This window comes from Oncorhynchus nerka, unplaced genomic scaffold (genome assembly GCF_034236695.1).
Source record: "Oncorhynchus nerka isolate Pitt River unplaced genomic scaffold, Oner_Uvic_2.0 unplaced_scaffold_475, whole genome shotgun sequence".
NCBI classification, from domain to species: domain Eukaryota; kingdom Metazoa; phylum Chordata; class Actinopteri; order Salmoniformes; family Salmonidae; genus Oncorhynchus; species Oncorhynchus nerka.
The window spans coordinates 589,662-608,766 of NW_027040486.1; the positions used below are offsets into that span (position 1 = coordinate 589,662).

General features: G+C 44.1%; 1 protein-coding gene across 1 annotated transcript in view; it reads right to left on the minus strand.

The window, feature by feature from the left end:
* Positions 1-18,170, minus strand: part of LOC135571263 (unconventional myosin-XV-like) — a 93,318-nt gene extending 75,148 nt beyond the window's left edge. The window contains 5 exon segments of the mRNA XM_065017045.1: positions 140-233; positions 1,442-1,652; positions 11,942-12,017; positions 13,500-13,610; positions 18,091-18,170. Coding sequence (XP_064873117.1) covers positions 140-233; positions 1,442-1,652; positions 11,942-12,017; positions 13,500-13,610; positions 18,091-18,138 — 540 coding nt within the window. The 5' untranslated portion in view covers positions 18,139-18,170.
* Between the last annotated feature and the right edge of the window lie 935 nt (positions 18,171-19,105).

The window sequence follows — 19,105 nt, forward strand, 5'->3', positions numbered from 1 at the left end:
TGTGTGTGTGTGTGTGTGTGTGTGTGTGTGTACCTGTGGTGGTGGGTTGGCCATCTGGTCTTTCAGGATATACATGGCTGTGTGTGTGTGTGTGTGTGTGTGTGTGTGTGTGTGTGTGTGTGTGTGTGTGTGTGTCTACCTGTGGTGGTGGGTTGGCCATCTGGTCTTTCAGGATATACATGGCTTCCTCATGAGGGTCCGGCTTCTTTGTGAACATCTTCCCCTCCCCCCTCCTACACACACACATTCACATTACTGTTCTACCTGTGTGTGTGTGTGTGTGTGTGTTACCTGTGTGTGTGTGTGTGTGTGTGTGTGTGTGTGTGTGTGTGTGTGTGTGTGTGTGTGTGTGTGTGTGTTACTTCTTTGTAAACATCTTCCCCTCCCCCCTCCTACACACACACATTCACATTACTGTGCTACCCGTGTGTGTGTTACCTGTGTGTGTGTGTGCTACCTGTGTGTGTGTGTGTTACCTGTGTGTGTGTGTGCTACCTGTGTGTGTGTGTGTGCTACCTGTGTGTGTGTGTGTGTGTGTGTTACCTGTGTGTGTGTATGTGCTACCTGTGTGTGTGTGTGTTACCTGTGTGTGTGTGTGTGTGTGTTACCTGTGTGTGTGTGTGTGCTACCTGTGTGTGTGTGTGTGTTACCTGTGTGTGTGTGTGTTACCTGTGTGTGTGTGTGTGTGTGTGTGTGTGTGTGTGTTACCTGTGTGTGTGTGTGTGCTACCTGTGTGTGTGTGTGTGTGTGTGTTACCTGTGTGTGTGTGTGTGTGTGTGTGTGTTACTTCTTTGTGAACATCTTCCCCTCCCCCCTCCTACACACACACATTCACATTACAGTTCTACCTGTGTGTGCGTGTGTGTGTGTGTTAACTCTCTCTGTGTGTGTGTTAACTCTGTGTGTGTGTTAACTCTGTGTGTTTGTGTGTGTGTTTCCTGTGTATGTGTGTGTGTTACCTGTGTGTGTGTGTTCCCTGTGTCTGTGTATGTGTGTGTGTGTTAACTCTCTGTGTGTGTGTGATAACTCTGTGTGTGTGTGTGTGTGTTTTTACCTGTGTATGTGTGTGTGTTACCTATGTGTTACCTGTGTGTGTGTGTTATCCGTGTGTGTGTGTGTGTGTGTGTGTGTGTTACCTGTGTGTGTGTGTGTGTGTGTTACCTGTGTGTGTGTGTGTGTGTGTGTGTTACCTGTGTGTGTGTGTTATCCCTGTGTGTGTGTGTGTGTGTGTGTTACCTGTGTGTGTGTGTTACCTGTGTGTGTGTGTGTGTGTGTGTGTGTGTGTGTGTGTGTTACCTGTGTGTGTGTGTTATCCCTGTGTGTGTGTGTGTGTGTTACCTGTGTGTGTGTGTGTGTGTGTGTGTGTGTGTGTGTGTGTGTGTGTTACCTGTGTGTGTGTGTTATCCGTGTGTGTGTGTGTGTGTGTGTGTGTGTGTGTTACCTGTGTGTGTGTGCAGACTGGCTGGGTGCAGGGTTAGATGGGTGTTGGTACTCTCTGATCATGTCCTTGATGTTGTGGGAGGGGCTTCCTGAGTTAGACGCATCGGACTGGACCACTCCTTCTGGAGGGGAGGCCCTGGACCGCACCAAGTCATCAGGAGGGGGGGCCCTGGACTGCACCAAGTCATCAGGAGGGGCCACCCGTGTCGCAGCTAGAAAATTCCACACCATCATCACTAGAGCTGTGTTAAAATACACATACTAACATACTACATACTATATACTATTAGTCTATAGGTCTAGAGCTGTGTTCCAATACCCATACTAACATACTGTATACTACATACTATATACTATTAGTCTATAGGTCTAGAGCTGTGTTCCAATACCCATACTAACATACTGTATACTACATACTATATACTATATACTATTAGTCTATAGGTCTAGAGACTAGAGCTGTGTTCCAATACCCATACTAACATACTGTATACTATATACTATATACTATTAGTCTATAGGTCTAGAGACTAGAGCTGTGTTCCAATACCCATACTAACATACTGTATACTACATACTATATACTATTAGTCTATAGGTCTAGAGACTAGAGCTGTGTTCCAATACCCATACTAACATACTGTATACTATATACTATTAGTCTATAGGTCTAGAGACTAGAGCTGTGTTCCAATACCCATACTAACACACTGTATACTATATACTATATACTATATACTATTAGTCTATAGGTCTAGAGCTGTGTTCCAATACCCATACTAACATACTGTATACTATATACTATATACTATTAGTCTATAGGTCTAGAGCTGTGTTCCAATACCCATACTAACATACTGTATACTACATACTATATACTATTAGTCTATAGGTCTAGAGCTGTGTTCCAATACCCATACTAACATACTGTATACTACATACTATATACTATATACTATTAGTCTATAGGTCTAGAGACTAGAGCTGTGTTCCAATACCCATACTAACATACTGTATACTATATACTATATACTATTAGTCTATAGGTCTAGAGACTAGAGCTGTGTTCCAATACCCATACTAACATACTGTATACTACATACTATATACTATTAGTCTATAGGTCTAGAGACTAGAGCTGTGTTCCAATACCCATACTAACATACTGTATACTATATACTATTAGTCTATAGGTCTAGAGACTAGAGCTGTGTTCCAATACCCATACTAACACACTGTATACTATATACTATATACTATATACTATTAGTCTATAGGTCTAGAGCTGTGTTCCAATACCCATACTAACATACTGTATACTATATACTATATACTATTAGTCTATAGGTCTAGAGCTGTGTTCCCATACTAACATACTGTATACTGTATACTACATACTATATACTATTAGTCTATAGGTCTAGAGACTAGAGCTGTGTTCCAATACCCATACTAACATACTGTATACTACATACTATATACTATTAGTCTATAGGTCTAGAGAGTAGAGCTGTGTTCCAATACCCATACTAACATACTGTATACTACATACTATATACTATTAGTCTATAGGTCTAGAGCTGTGTTCCCATACTAACATACTGTATACTACATACTATATACTATTAGTCTATAGGTCTAGAGACTAGAGCTGTGTTCCCATACTAACATACTGTATACTACATACTATATACTATTAGTCTATAGGTCTAGAGACTAGAGCTGTGTTCCAATACCCATACTAACATACTGTATACTACATACTATATACTATTAGTCTATAGGTCTAGAGACTAGAGCTGTGTTCTAATACCCATACTAACATACTGTATACTACATACTATATACTATTAGTCTATAGGTCTAGAGCTGTGTTCCAATACCCATACTAACATACTGTATACTACATACTATATACTATATACTATTAGTCTATAGGTCTAGAGACTAGAGCTGTGTTCCAATACCCATACTAACATACTGTATACTACATACTATATACTACATACTATATACTACATACTATATACTACATACTATATACTATTAGTCTATAGGTCTAGAGCTGTGTTCCAATACCCATACTAACATACTGTATACTACATACTATATACTATATACTATTAGTCTATAGGTCTAGAGACTAGAGCTGTGTTCTAATACCCATACTAACATACTGTATACTACATACTATATACTATATACTATTAGTCTATAGGTCTAGAGAGTAGAGCTGTGTTCCAATACCCATACTAACATACTGTATACTACATACTATATACTATTAGTCTATAGGTCTAGAGCTGTGTTCCAATACCCATACTAACATACTGTATACTACATACTATATACTATTAGTCTATAGGTCTAGAGCTGTGTTCCAATACCCATACTAACATACTGTATACTATATACTATATACTATTAGTCTATAGGTCTAGAGACTAGAGCTGTGTTCCAATACCCATACTAACATACTGTATACTACATACTATATACTATTAGTCTATAGGTCTAGAGACTAGAGCTGTGTTCCAATACCCATACTAACATACTGTATACTACATACTATATACTATTAGTCTATAGGTCTAGAGACTAGAGCTGTGTTCTAATACCCATACTAACATACTGTATACTATATACTACATACTATTAGTCTATAGGTCTAGAGACTAGAGCTGTGTTCCAATACCCATACTAACATACTGTATACTACATACTATATACTATTAGTCTATAGGTCTAGAGACTAGAGCTGTGTTCCAATACCCATACTAACATACTGTATACTACATACTATATACTATATACTATTAGTCTATAGGTCTAGAGACTAGAGCTGTGTTCCAACACCCATACTAACATACTGTATACTACATACTATATACTATATACTATTAGTCTATAGGTCTAGAGACTAGAGCTGTGTTCCAACACCCATACTAACATACTGTATACTACATACTATTAGTCTATAGGTCTAGAGCTGTGTTCCAATACCCATACTAACATACTGTATACTATATACTATATACTATATACTATTAGTCTATAGGTCTAGAGACTAGAGCTGTGTACTAACATACTGTATACTATATACTATATACTATATACTATTAGTCTATAGGTCTAGAGACTAGAGCTGTGTTCCAATACCCATACTAACTTACTGTATACTACATACTATATACTATTAGTCTATAGGTCTAGAGACTAGAGCTGTGTTCTAATACCCATACTAACATACTGTATACTATATACTATATACTATTAGTCTATAGGTCTAGAGACTAGAGCTGTGTTCCAATACCCATACTAACATACTGTATACTACATACTATATACTATTAGTCTATAGGTCTAGAGACTAGAGCTGTGTTCCAATACCCATACTAACATACTGTATACTACAGACTATATACTATATACTATTAGTCTATAGGTCTAGAGACTAGAGCTGTGTTCTAATACCCATACTAACATACTGTATACTACATACTATATACTATTAGTCTATAGGTCTAGAGAGTAGAGCTGTGTTCCAATACCCATACTAACATACTGTATACTACATACTATATACTATTAGTCTATAGGTCTAGAGCTGTGTTCCAACACCCATACTAACATACTGTATACTACATACTATATACTATTAGTCTATAGGTCTAGAGCTGTGTTCCAATACCCATACTAACATACTGTATACTACAGACTATATACTATATACTATTAGTCTATAGTTCTAGAGACTAGAGCTGTGTTCCAATACCCATACTAACATACTGTATACTATATACTATATACTATTAGTCTATAGGTCTAGAGCTGTGTTCCAATACCCATACTAACATACTGTATACTACATACTATATACTATTAGTCTATAGGTCTAGAGACTAGAGCTGTGTTCCAATACCCATACTAACATACTGTATACTACATACTATATACTATTAGTCTATAGGTCTAGAGCTGTGTTCCAATACCCATACTAACATACTGTATACTACATACTATATACTATATACTATTAGTCTATAGGTCTAGAGACTAGAGCTGTGTTCCAATACCCATACTAACATACTGTATACTACATACTATATACTATATACTATTAGTCTATAGGTCTAGAGACTAGAGCTGTGTTCCAATACCCATACTAACATACTGTATACTACATACTATATACTATATACTATTAGTCTATAGGTCTAGAGACTAGAGCTGTGTTCTAATACCCATACTAACATACTGTATACTATATACTATATACTATTAGTCTATAGGTCTAGTGACTAGAGCTGTGTTCTAATACCCATACTAACATACTGTATACTATATACTATATACTATATACTATTAGTCTATAGGTCTAGAGACTAGAGCTGTGTTCCAATACCCATACTAACATACTGTATACTACATACTATATACTATTAGTCTATAGGTCTAGAGCTGTGTTCCAATACCCATACTAACATACTGTATACTATATACTATATACTATATACTATTAGTCTATAGGTCTAGAGACTAGAGCTGTGTTCCAACACCCATACTAACATACTGTATACTACATACTATATACTATTAGTCTATAGGTCTAGAGACTAGAGCTGTGTTCCAATACCCATACTAACATACTGTATACTACATACTATATACTATATACTATTAGTCTATAGGTCTAGAGACTAGAGCTGTGTTCCAATACCCATACTAACATACTGTATACTACATACTATATACTATATACTATTAGTCTATAGGTCTAGAGCTGTGTTCCAATACCCATACTAACTTACTGTATACTACATACTATATACTATTAGTCTATAGGTCTAGAGCTGTGTTCCCATACCCATACTAACATACTGTATACTATATACTATATACTATTAGTCTGTAGGTCTAGAGACTAGAGCTGTGTACTAACATACTGTATACTGTATACTATATACTATTAGTCTATAGGTCTAGAGACTAGAGCTGTGTTCTAATACCCACACTAACATACTGTATACTACATACTTAATGTGTATACACTACATACTATATACTATTAGTTCATTTTAGTATACTGTAAACCAACGGTATCCTTTCAGTTGAGTGTTCTAGCGCTTTGCCTGTCTTACCGGAAGTTGATGCTGTTGCTATGCAACTTCTTGCCAGCTTATTAGCATAGCAAATGACTAGCTAACATCTTACGGCTTCATTAATAATGTCCATTGAGAACGCTCAACGACTATACCACTTAGCTAAGAATGACGTGAATAATCATGTCATTAGGTTGCGTTGGTAAATTCCCTCCGGATATCTACTCTGATTTCAGAGGACTCTCGTCTGCGTGCCAGAGATCGCAGAATAACTGACGAATTCAGAGGACTCTCGTCTGCGTGCCAGAGAGCGCAGAATAACTGACGAATTCAGAGGACTCTAGTCTGCGTGCAAGAGAGCGCAGAATAACGGACGAATTCAGAGGACTCTCGTCTGCGTGCCAGAGAGCGCAGAATAACTGACGAATTCAGAGGACTCTCGTCTGTGTGCCAGAGAGCGCAGAATAACTGACGTATTCAGAGGACTCTCGTCTGTGTGCCAGAGAGCGCAGAATAACGGACGAATTCAGAGGACTCTCGTCTGTGTGCCAGAGAGCGCAGAATAACGGCCGAATTCAGAGGACTCTCGTCTGCGTGCCAGAGAGCGCAGAATAACTGACGAATTCAGAGGACTCTCGTCTGCGTGCCAGAGAGCTCAGAATAACTGACGGAATCAGAGGACTCTCGTCTGCGTGCCAGAGAGCGCAGAATAACTGACGAATTCAGAGGACTCTCGTCTGCGTGCCAGAGAGCGCAGAATAACTGACGAATTCAGAGGACTCTAGTCTGCGTGCAAGAGAGCGCAGAATAACGGACGAATTCAGAGGACTCTCGTCTGCGTGCCAGAGAGCGCAGAATAACTGACGAATTCAGAGGACTCTCGTCTGTGTGCCAGAGAGCGCAGAATAACTGACGTATTCAGAGGACTCTCGTCTGTGTGCCAGAGAGCGCAGAATAACGGACGAATTCAGAGGACTCTCGTCTGTGTGCCAGAGAGCGCAGAATAACGGCCGAATTCAGAGGACTCTCGTCTGCGTGCCAGAGAGCGCAGAATAACTGACGAATTCAGAGGACTCTCGTCTGCGTGCCAGAGAGCTCAGAATAACTGACGGAATCAGAGGACTCTCGTCTGCGTGCCAGAGAGCGCAGAATAACTGACGAATTCAGAGGACTCTCGTCTGCGTGCCAGAGAGCGCAGAATAACTGACGAATTCAGAGGACTCTCGTCTGTGTGCCAGAGAGCGCAGAATAACTGACGTATTCAGAGGACTCTCGTCTGTGTGCCAGAGAGCGCAGAATAACGGACGAATTCAGAGGACTCTCGTCTGTGTGCCAGAGAGCGCAGAATAACGGCCGAATTCAGAGGACTCTCGTCTGCGTGCCAGAGAGCGCAGAATAACTGACGAATTCAGAGGACTCTCGTCTGCGTGCCAGAGAGCTCAGAATAACTGACGGAATCAGAGGACTCTCGTCTGCGTGCCAGAGAGCGCAGAATAACTGACGAATTCAGAGGACTCTCGTCTGCGTGCCAGAGAGCGCAGAATAACTGACGAATTCAGAGGACTCTCGTCTGCGTGCCAGAGAGCGCAGAATAACTGACGAATTCAGAGGACTCTCGTCTGTGTGCCAGAGAGCGCAGAATAACTGACGGATTCAGAGGACTCTCGTCTGCGTGCCAGAGAGCGCAGAATAACTGACGAATTCAGAGGACTCTCGTCTGCGTGCCAGAGAGCGCAGAATAACGGCCGAATTCAGAGGACTCTCGTCTGCGTGCCAGAGAGCGCAGAATAACTGACGAATTCAGAGGACTCTCGTCTGCGTGCCAGAGAGCGCAGAATAACTGACGAATTCAGAGGACTCTCGTCTGCGTGCCAGAGAGCGCAGAATAACTGACGAATTCAGAGGACTCTCGTCTGCGTGCCAGAGAGCGCAGAATAACTGACGAATTCAGAGGACTCTCGTCTGCGTGCCAGAGAGCGCAGAATAACTGACGAATTCAGAGGACTCTCGTCTGCGTGCCAGAGAGCGCAGAATAACTGACGAATTCAGAGGACTCTCGTCTGTGTGCCAGAGAGCGCAGAATAACTGACGGATTCAGAGGACTCTCGTCTGCGTGCCAGAGAGCGCAGAATAACTGACGAATTCAGAGGACTCTCGTCTGCGTGCCAGAGAGCGCAGAATAACGGCCGAATTCAGAGGACTCTCGTCTGCGTGCCAGAGAGCGCAGAATAACTGACGAATTCAGAGGACTCTCGTCTGCGTGCCAGAGAGCGCAGAATAACTGACGAATTCAGAGGACTCTCGTCTGCGTGCCAGAGAGCGCAGAATAACTGACGAATTCAGAGGACTCTCGTCTGCGTGCCAGAGAGCGCAGAATAACTGACGAATTCAGAGGACTCTCGTCTGCGTGCCAGAGAGCGCAGAATAACGGACGAATTCAGAGGACTCTCGTCTGCGTGCCAGAGAGCGTAGAATAACTGACGAATTCAGAGGACTCTCGTCTGTGTGCCAGAGAGTGCAGAATAACTGACGATTTCAGAGGACTCTCGTCTGCGTGCCAGAGAGCGCAGAATAACTGACGAAATCAGAGGACTCTCGTCTGCGTGCCAGAGAGCGCAGAATAACTGACGAATTCAGAGGACTCTCGTCTGCGTGCCAGAGAGCGCAGAATAACGGACGAATTCAGAGGACTCTCGACTGCGTGCCAGAGAGCGCAGAATAACTGACGAATTCAGAGGACTCTCGTCTGTGTGCCAGAGAGCGCAGAATAACTGACGTATTCAGAGGACTCTCGTCTGTGTGCCAGAGAACGCAGAATAACGGACGAATTCAGAGGACTCTCGTCTGCGTGCCAGAGAGCGCAGAATAACTGACGTATTCAGAGGACTCTCGTTTGCGTGCCAGAGAGCGCAGAATAACTGACGAATTCAGAGGACTCTCGTCTGTGTGCCAGAGAGTGCAGAATAACTGACGATTTCAGAGGACTCTCGTCTGTGTGCCAGAGAGCGCAGAATAACTGACGAAATCAGAGGACTCTCGTCTGCGTGCCAGAGAGCGCAGAATACCTGACGTATTCAGAGGACTCTCGTCTGTGTGCCAGAGAACGCAGAATAACGGACGAATTCAGAGGACTCTCGTCTGCGTGCCAGAGAGCGCAGAATAACTGACGTATTCAGAGGACTCTCGTTTGCGTGCCAGAGAGCGCAGAATAACTGACGAATTCAGAGGACTCTCGTCTGCGTGCCAGAGAGCGCAGAATAACGGACGAATTCAGAGGACTCTCGTCTGCGTGCCAGAGAGCGCAGAATAACTGACGAATTCAGAGGATTCTCGTCTGTGTGCCAGAGAGCGCAGAATAACTGACGAATTCAGAGGACTCTCGTCTGCGTGCCAGAGAGCGCAGAATAACTGACGAAATCAGAGGACTCTCGTCTGCGTGCCAGAGAGCGCAGAATAACTGACGTATTCAGAGGACTCTCGTCTGCGTGCCAGAGAGCGCAGAATAACTGACGAATTCAGAGGACTCTCGTCTGTGTGCCAGAGAGCGCAGAATAACTGACGAATTCAGAGGACTCTCGTCTGTGTGCCAGAGAGCGCAGAATAACTGATTCAGAGGACTCTGCGTCTGCGTGCCAGAGAGCGCAGAATAACTGACGAATTCAGAGGACTCTCGTCTGTGTGCCAGAGAGCGCAGAATAACTGCCAGAATTCAGAGGACTCGTCTGTGTGCCAGAGAGCGCAGAATAACTGACGGATTCAGAGGACGTGCCAGAGAGCGCAGAATAACTGACGAATTTACCAACCCTCAAAACCTGTTGAATAGGATCCGGGGGTCAGTAACCATCGTCAAAGAAAGCGTCATTAAATGGAGGCCAACAGTTACATTCACCAACGCTCTGGATAACACGAAAACAGCCTAACCAGCTCTGCTATAGGGAGAGTAACATGGTCAGAGTCGGCTGTTCTCTCATTATGTGTCTGGAAGTAGCTAGCCAACGTTAGCCAGTTAGCTCGGGTGCTTTTGACTGCCGTTGTGAGGTCAGAACTCTCGGATCAACCAGAGTGTCCAGTGTCCGCTCTGAGAGCGAACACACAGTTGGGTAGTTAGTTAGATAGCATATAGTTAATATACTGGCAGGTTTGATGTATTGGTAGCCAACTAACGTTAGGTAGCTAACTAACATACTGGTACATACTGCTGTAATGATTTGGTACAGTGGGGCAAAAAAGTATTTAGTCAGCCACCAATTGTGCAAGTTCTCCCACTTAAAAAGATGAGAGAGGCCTGTAATTTTCATCATAGGTACACTTCAACTATGACAGACATAATGAGAAAACAAATCCAGAAAATCACATTGTAGGATTTTTAATGAATTTATTTGCAAATTATGGTGGAAAATAAGTATTTGGTCACCTACAAACAAGGCAAGATTTCTGGCTCTCACAGACCTGTAACTTCTTCTTTAAGAGGCTCCTCTGTCCTCCACTCGTTACCTATATTAATGGCACCTGTTTGAACTTGTTATCAGTATAAAAGACACCTGTCCACAACCTCAAACAGTCACACTCCAAACTCCACTATGGCCAAGACCAAAGAGCTGTCAAAGGACACCAGAAAACAAAATTGTAGACCTGCACCAGGCTGGGAAGACTGAATCTGCAATAGGTAAGCATCTTGGTTTGAATAAATCAACTGTGGGAGCAATTATTAGGAAATGAAAGACATACAAGACCATTGATAATCTCCCTCGATCTGGGGCTCCACGCAAGATCTCACCCCGTGGGGTCAAAATGATCACAAGAACGGTGAGCAAAAATCCCAGAACCACACGGGGGACCTAGTGTATGACCTGCAGAGAGCTGGGACCAAAGTAACAAAGCCTACCATCAGCAAGGGCATTGAAGATGAAACATGGCTGGGTCTTTCAGAATGACAATGATTCCAAACACACCGCCCGGGCAACGAAGGAGTGGCTTCGTAAGAAGCATTTCAAGGTCCTGGGGTGGCCTAGCCAGTCTCCAGATCTCAACCCCATAGAAAATCTTTGGAGGGAGTTGAAAGTCCGTGTTGCCCAGCAACAGCCCCAAAACATCACTGCTCTAGAGGAGATCTGCATGGAGGAATGGGCCAAAATACCAGCAACAGTGTGTGAAAACCTTGTGAAGACATACAGAAATCGTTTGACCTCTGTCATTGCCAACAAAGGGTATACAACAAAGTATTGAGATAAACTTTTGTTATTGACCAAATACTTATTTTCCACCATAATTTGCAAATAAATTCATTAAAAATCCTACAATGTGATATTTCTGGATTTTTTGAACTATGATAGACAAAGTGAGAAAAAATAATTCCAGAAAATCACATTGTAGGATTTTTAATGACTTTATTGACCTACTGTGTTTCCTGGAGGAGGGGTGGTACTGGGCGGGGTTCAGGCTGGCCTGGTAAGGGCTCTCTGGAGCTTCTTCAGTCTGGAAGGAGATAAAGAGAGTGACAGGGTTGATGTTTTTATTTTTTATTTCACCTTTATTTAACCAGGTAGACCCAGTTGGGAACACCTTTATTAAACCAGGTAGGCTAGTTGAGAACACCTTTATTTAACCAGGTAGGCCCAGTTGAGAACACCTTTATTTAACCATGTAGGCCCAGTTGAGAACACCTTTATTTAACCAGGTAGGCCAGTTGAGAACACCTTTATTTAACCAGGTAGGCCCAGTTGGGAACACCTTTATTAAACCAGGTAGGCCCAGTTGAGAACACCTTTATTTAACCATGTAGGCCCAGTTGAGAACACCTTTATTTAACCAGGTAGGCCCAGTTGGGAACACCTTTATTTAACCAGGTAGGCCCAGTTGGGAACACCTTTATTTAACCAGGTAGGCCCAGTTGGGAACACCTTTATTTAACCAGGTAGGCCCAGTTGAGAACAAGTTCTAATTTATAATTGCGACCTGGCCAACATAAAGCAAAGCAGTGTGACACAAACAACACAGAGTTACACATGGAATAAACAAACGTACAGTCAATAACACACTAACCCTAACCCTAACCCTAATCGCTAACCCTAACCCTAACCCTAACCCCTAACCCTGTATGGAGGAGAAGGTACTGCTCTGTCTCAGCTGGTATAGTCAGTCTAGCTGTATGGAGGAGAAGGTACTGCTCTGTTTCAGCTGGTATGGTCAGTCTAGCTGTATGGAGGAGAAGGTACTGCTCTGTTTCAGCTGGTATGGTCAGTCTAGCTGTATGGAGGAGAAGGTACTGCTCTGTTTCAGCTGGTATGGTCAGTCTAGCTGTATGGAGAAGAAGGTACTGCTCTGTTTCAGCTGGTATGGTCAGTCTAGCTGTATGGAGGAGAAGGTACTGCTCTGTTTCAGCTGGTATGGTCAGTCTAGCTGTATGGAGGAGAAGGTACTGCTCTGTTTCAGCTGGTATGGTCAGTCTAGCTGTCTGGAGAAGGTACTGCTCTGTTTCAGCTGTTATGGTCAGTCTAGCTGTATGGAGAAGGTACTGCTCTGTTTCAGCTGGTATGGTCAGTCTAGCTGTCTGGAGGAGAAGGTACTGCTCTGTTTCAGCTGTTATGGTCAGTCTAGCTGTATGGAGAAGGTACTGCTCTGTTTCAGCTGTTATGGTCAGTCTAGCTGTATGGAGGAGAAGGTACTGCTCTGTTTCAGCTGTTATGGTCAGTCTAGCTGTCTGGAGGAGAAGGTACTGCTCTGTTTCAGCTGGTATGGTCAGTCTAGCTGTATGGAGGAGAAGGTACTGCTCTGTTTCAGCTGGTATGGTCAGTCTAGCTGTATGGAGAAGGTGCTTCTGTATCCATACAAAGACCTTTGAAATGTTTGAATCTTGTTTTTTAATTTGTGGATTCAAATTAAGTATTTAAAATGTGTGTATGTGTGTGTGTGTGTGTGTGTGTGTGTATGTGTGTGTGTGTCAGTGTGTGTCCTCACATGGCTGGAGGTGCGGGGGGGTGGTTGTGTGGGAGGGGCCTGGGGGGCGAGGGGGAAGGAAGACAACATCTGCTGCTGGAAAGCCATGGCCTGCATGGTCATCTGCTGCGCCTGAAAAAACAGGAACACAGTAGTATTACAGTAGTATTACAGTAGTATTACAGTAGGATTACAGTATTATAGCCATGGCCTGCATGGTCATCTGCTGCTTACACTATTATAGCAGTATTATAGTAGTATTACAGTAGTATTATAGAAGTATTATATCATTACTACAGAGCATTATAGTAGATTACAGTATGATTATAGCAGTTTATAGTACATAAGTTGAATCGTACTACACCGGATCCGACACTCGCCCAAACTATTACGGACTACAAAGGGAAGCCCAGCCAAGAGCTGCCCAGTGACACGAGCCTACCAAACGACAGAAAAAACTACTATGCTCGCTTCGAGGCAATCAACACTGAAGCATGCATGAGAGCATCAGCTGTTCTGGATGACTATGTGATCTCACGCTCTCCGTAGCCAACGAGCTAAACCACTTCTATGCTCGCTTCAAGGCAAATAACACTGAAGCATGCATGAGAGCATCAGCTGTTCTGGATGACTATGTGATCTCACGCTCTCCGTAGCCAACGAGCTAAACCACTTCTATGCTCGCTTCAAGGCAAATAACACTGAAGCATGCATGAGAGCATCAGCTGTTCTGGATGACTATGTGATCTCACGCTCTCCGTAGCCGATGTGAGTGAGACCGTGAAACAGGTCGACATTCACAAGGCCGCAGGGCCAGACGGATTACCAGGACGTGTACTCCGAGCATACGCTGACCAATGTCTTCACTGACATTTTCAACCCTGACCGAGTCTGTAACAACAACATGTTTTAAACAGACCACCATAGTCCCTGTGCCCAAGAACACCAAGGTAACCTGCCTAAATGACTAACGACCCATAGCACTCAAGTCATTTTCAACCCTGACCGAGTCTGTAACAACAACATGTTTTAAACAGACCACCATAGTCCCTGTGCCCAAGAACACCAAGGTAACCTGCCTAAATGACTAACGACCCATAGCACTCAAGTCATTTTCAACCCTGACCGAGTCTGTAACAACAACATGTTTTTATTTTTTATTTTACCTTTATTTAACTAGGCAAGTCAGTTAAAGAACAAATTCTTATTTTCAATGATGGCCTAGGAACAGTGGGTTTAACTGCCTGTTCAGGGGCAGAACGACAGATTTGTACCTTGTCAGCTCGGGGGTTTGAACTTGCAACCTTCCGGTTACTAGTCCAACGCTCTAACCACTAGGCTACCCTGCCGCCATAGTCCCTGTGCCCAAGGTAACCTGCCTAAATGACTAACGACCCATAGCACTCACGTCTGTAGCCATGAAGTGCTTAGAAAGGCTGGTCATGGCTCACATCAACACCATTATCCCAGAAATCCTAGACCCACTCCAATTTGCATACCACCCCAACAGATCCACAGATGATGCAATCTCTTTTGCACTCCACACTGCCCTTTCCCACCTGGACAAAAGGAACACTTATGTGTGAATGCTGTTCATTGACTACAGCTCAGCGTTCAACACCATAGTGCCCTCAAAGCTCATCACTAAGCTAAGAACCCTGAGACTAAACACCTCCCTCTGCAACTGGATCCTGGACTTCCTGACGGGCCACCCCCAGGTGGTAAGGGTAGGTAACAACACATCAGCCACACTGATCCTCAACACAGGAGTCCCTCAGTGGTGCATGCTCAGTCCCCTCCTGTACTCCCTGTTCACCCATGACTGCATGGCCAGGCACGACTCCAACACCATCATTAAGTTTGCCGATGACACAACAGTGGTAGGCCTGATCACCGACAACGATGAGACAGCCTATAGGGAGGAGGTCAGAGACCTGACCGTGTGGTGCCAGGATAGAAACCTCTCCCTCGGCGTGATCAAGACAAAGGAGATGATTGTGGACTACAGGAAAAGGAGGACTGAGCACGTCCCCATTCTCATCGACGGGGCTGTATGTAGTGGAGCAGATGGAGAGCTTCAAGTTCCTTGGACCCCTACAACTCATCCAGAACGCCGCAGCCCGTCTGGTGTTCAACCTTCCCAAGTTCTCTCACGTCACCCCGCTCCTCCGCTCTCTCCACTGGCTTCCAGTTGAAGCTCGCATCCGCTACAAGACCATGGTGCTTGCCTACGGAGCTGTGAGGGGAACGGCACCTCAGTACCTCCAGGCTCTGATCAGGCCCTGCACCCAAACAAGGGCACTGCGTTCATCCACCTCTGGCCTGCACGCCTCCCTACCACTGAGGAAGTACAGTTCCCGCTCAGCCCAGTCAAAACTGTTCGCTGCTCTGGCCCCCCAATGGTGGAACAAACTCCCTCACGACGCCAGGACAGCGGAGTCAATCACCACCTTCCGGAGACACCTGAAACCCCACCTCTTTAAGGAATACCTAGGATAGGATAAAGTAATCCTTCTCACCCCCCCTTAAAATATTTAGATGCACTATTGTAAAGTGGCTGTTCCACTGGATGTCATAAGGTGAATGCACCAATTTGTAAGTCGCTCTGGATAAGAGCGTCTGCTAAATGACTTAAATGTAAATGTAAATGTCTTGGTGTCCAAAAAACGAACATGTTCCAAGCACATCAAGACAGTGGTGAAAGGACACGACAAAGCCTATTCCCCTCAAGAGACTGAAAAGATTTGGTCCTCAGATCCTCAAAAAGCCTTTTCCCCTCAGGAGACTGAAAAGATTTGGTCCTCAGATCCTCAAAAAGCCTATTCCCCTCAGGAGACTGAAAAGATTTGGTCCTCAGATCCTCAAAACGTTCTACAGCTGCACCATTGAGAGCATCCTGACGGGTTGCATCACCACCTGGTATGGCAACTGCTCGGCCTCCGACCGCAAGGCACTACAGAGGGTAGTGCGTACAGCCCAGTACATCCCTGGGGCCAAGCTTCCTGCCATCCAGGACCTCTATACCAGGCGGTGTCAGAGGAAGGCCCTAAAAATTGCCAAGGGCTCCAGCTACCCTAGTCATAGACTGTTCTCTCTGCTACTGCATGGCAAGCTGTACCGGAGCGACCAAGTCCAGGTCCAAAGGCTTCTTAACAGCTTCTACTCCATAAGACTCCTGAGCAGTTGATCAAATGGCTACCCGGACTATTTGCATTGTCCCTAACCTCCATCTTCGGAGGGACAATGCATTCGGCTACTGTTTATTATCTTAGCGTGCTAATAGGTAAAATTCCATTGATATTAGCTTAGCGTACAAATAGGTACATTTTCATTGTTAGTAGCTTAGCGTGCTAATAGGTACATTTCCATTGTGTGCCAATAGACAGCCTAGAGGCTGGCTAGCATTGTCACTTTACCTTGTTACCTTGACTAACCGGTGCCCCCGCACATTGACTGTACATATAGCCTCGCTACTGTTATTTTATAATTGCTCCTTAATTATTATTATTATTTTTTTATATATATATTTTTGTATTATTCATTATTTGTTATTTTCTTACTTTAAAAAAAAAAATATTTTTTAAATTTAAATTTAAATTTTTACTTCAGTTTAATTTAGAAAAATACTTTCACTGTAAGAGCCTACAATTGTTGTATTCGCATGTGACAAATAAAATTTGATTTGATTTTGAATTGAAAGTTTTTATACTGAATTCAAATAAAATTGCAACCATTTCAAAGATTTTACTGAGTTACAGTTCATAGAAGGAAACAGTCAATTGAAAGACATCCATTAGGCCATAATCTATGGATTTCACATGGGTAAACCTGGGAGGGCATAGGGCCCACCCACTTGGGAGCCAGGTCCTGCCAATTAGAAAGAGTCCATTAGGCCATAATCTATGGATTTGGGCAGGGGCACAGCCATGGGTAAACCTGGGAGGGCATAGGCCCACCCACTTGGGAGCCAGGTCCTGCCAATCAGAAAGAGTTTTCCCCCAGAAAACGGGCTTTATCACAGACAGAAATACTCCTCAGCACCTCCTCCCCACCCTCTCCCTCCTCAGACAATCCCCAGGTGAAGAAGTCGGATATGGAGGTCATGGTTACAGTTAGGTCTGCGGCTGTGAGGGCGATTGGACGTACTGACTAATTCTCTGAAATGTCGTTGGAGCGGCTTATGGTAGAGAAAAGAACATTCGCATTTTGGGCAACACCTCTGTTGCACATTCCTGCAATCAGCATGCCCATTTTGGGCAACACCTCCTGCAATCAGCCAATTTCACCGTCCTTCAAAACTTGAGACATCTGTGTTGTGTGACAAAACTGCACATTTTAGAGTGGCCTTTTATTGTTCCCAGCACAAGGTGCACCTGAGTAATGTTCATGCTGTTTAATATGCTTCTTGATATGACATACCTGTCAGGTGGATGGATTATCTTGACAAAGGAGAAATGCTCACTAACAGGGATGTAAACCAATTTGGGGAAAAATTTGGGAGAAAGAAGCTTTTTGTGCGTCTGGAACATTTCTGGGATCTTTTATTTCAGCTCATGAAACATGGGACAACCACTTTACATATTTTTGTCCAGTATAGTATAATGAGACAAACCAGTATGATGGCTTGCTGGTTGATGATGGTCTGTTGCTGCTGAGCCATCCCTGTCTGTTCTGGAGAACCTGGAGAAACACACAGACAGACAGTTTCAACACAACTAGAAACAACCGTCCTCCTCTTGAGATACAAAAAGATGAAACACACACACGGTAGGGTACAGGGTAGGGTACAGGGTAGGGTACAGGGTAGGGTACAGGGTTAGTGTCTGACTTGGTAGGGTACAGGGTTAGTGTCTGACTAGGTAGGGTACAGGGTTAGTGTCTGACTCGGTAGGGTACAGGGTAGGGTACAGGGTTAGTGTCTGACTCGGTAGGGTACAGGGTTAGTGTCTGACTCGGTAGGGTACAGGGTTAGTGTCTGACTTGGTAGGGTACAGGGTTAGTGTCTGACTCGGAAGGGTACAGGGTTAGTGTCTGACTCGGTAGGGTACAGGGTTAGTGTCTGACTCGGTAGGGTACAGGGTTAGTGTCTGACTCGGTAGGGTACAGGGTTAGTGTCTGACTCGGTAGGGTACACGGTAGGGTACAGGGTTAGTGTCTGACTTGGTAGGGTACACGGTAGGGTACAGGGTTAGTGTCTGACTCGGTAGAGTACAGGGTTAGTGTCTGACTCGGTAGGGTACAGGGTTAGTGTCTGACTTGGTAGGGTACAGGGTTAGTGTCTGACTCGGTAGGGTACAGGGTTAGTGTCTGACTCGGTAGGGTACAGGGTTAGTGTCTGACTCGGTAGGGTACAGGGTTAGTGTCTGACTTGGTAGGGTACAGGGTAGGGTACAGGGTTAGTGTCTGACTCGGTAGGGTACAGGGTTAGTGTCTGACTTGGTAGGGTACAGGGTTAGTGTTTGACTCGGTAGGGTACAGGGTTAATGTCTGACTCGGTAGGGTACAGGGTTAGTGTCTGACTTGGTAGGGTACAGGGTAGGGTACAGGGTTAGTGTCTGACTCGGTAGGGTACAGGGTTAGTGTCTGACTCGGTAGGGTACAGGGTTAGTGTCTGACACGGTAGGGTA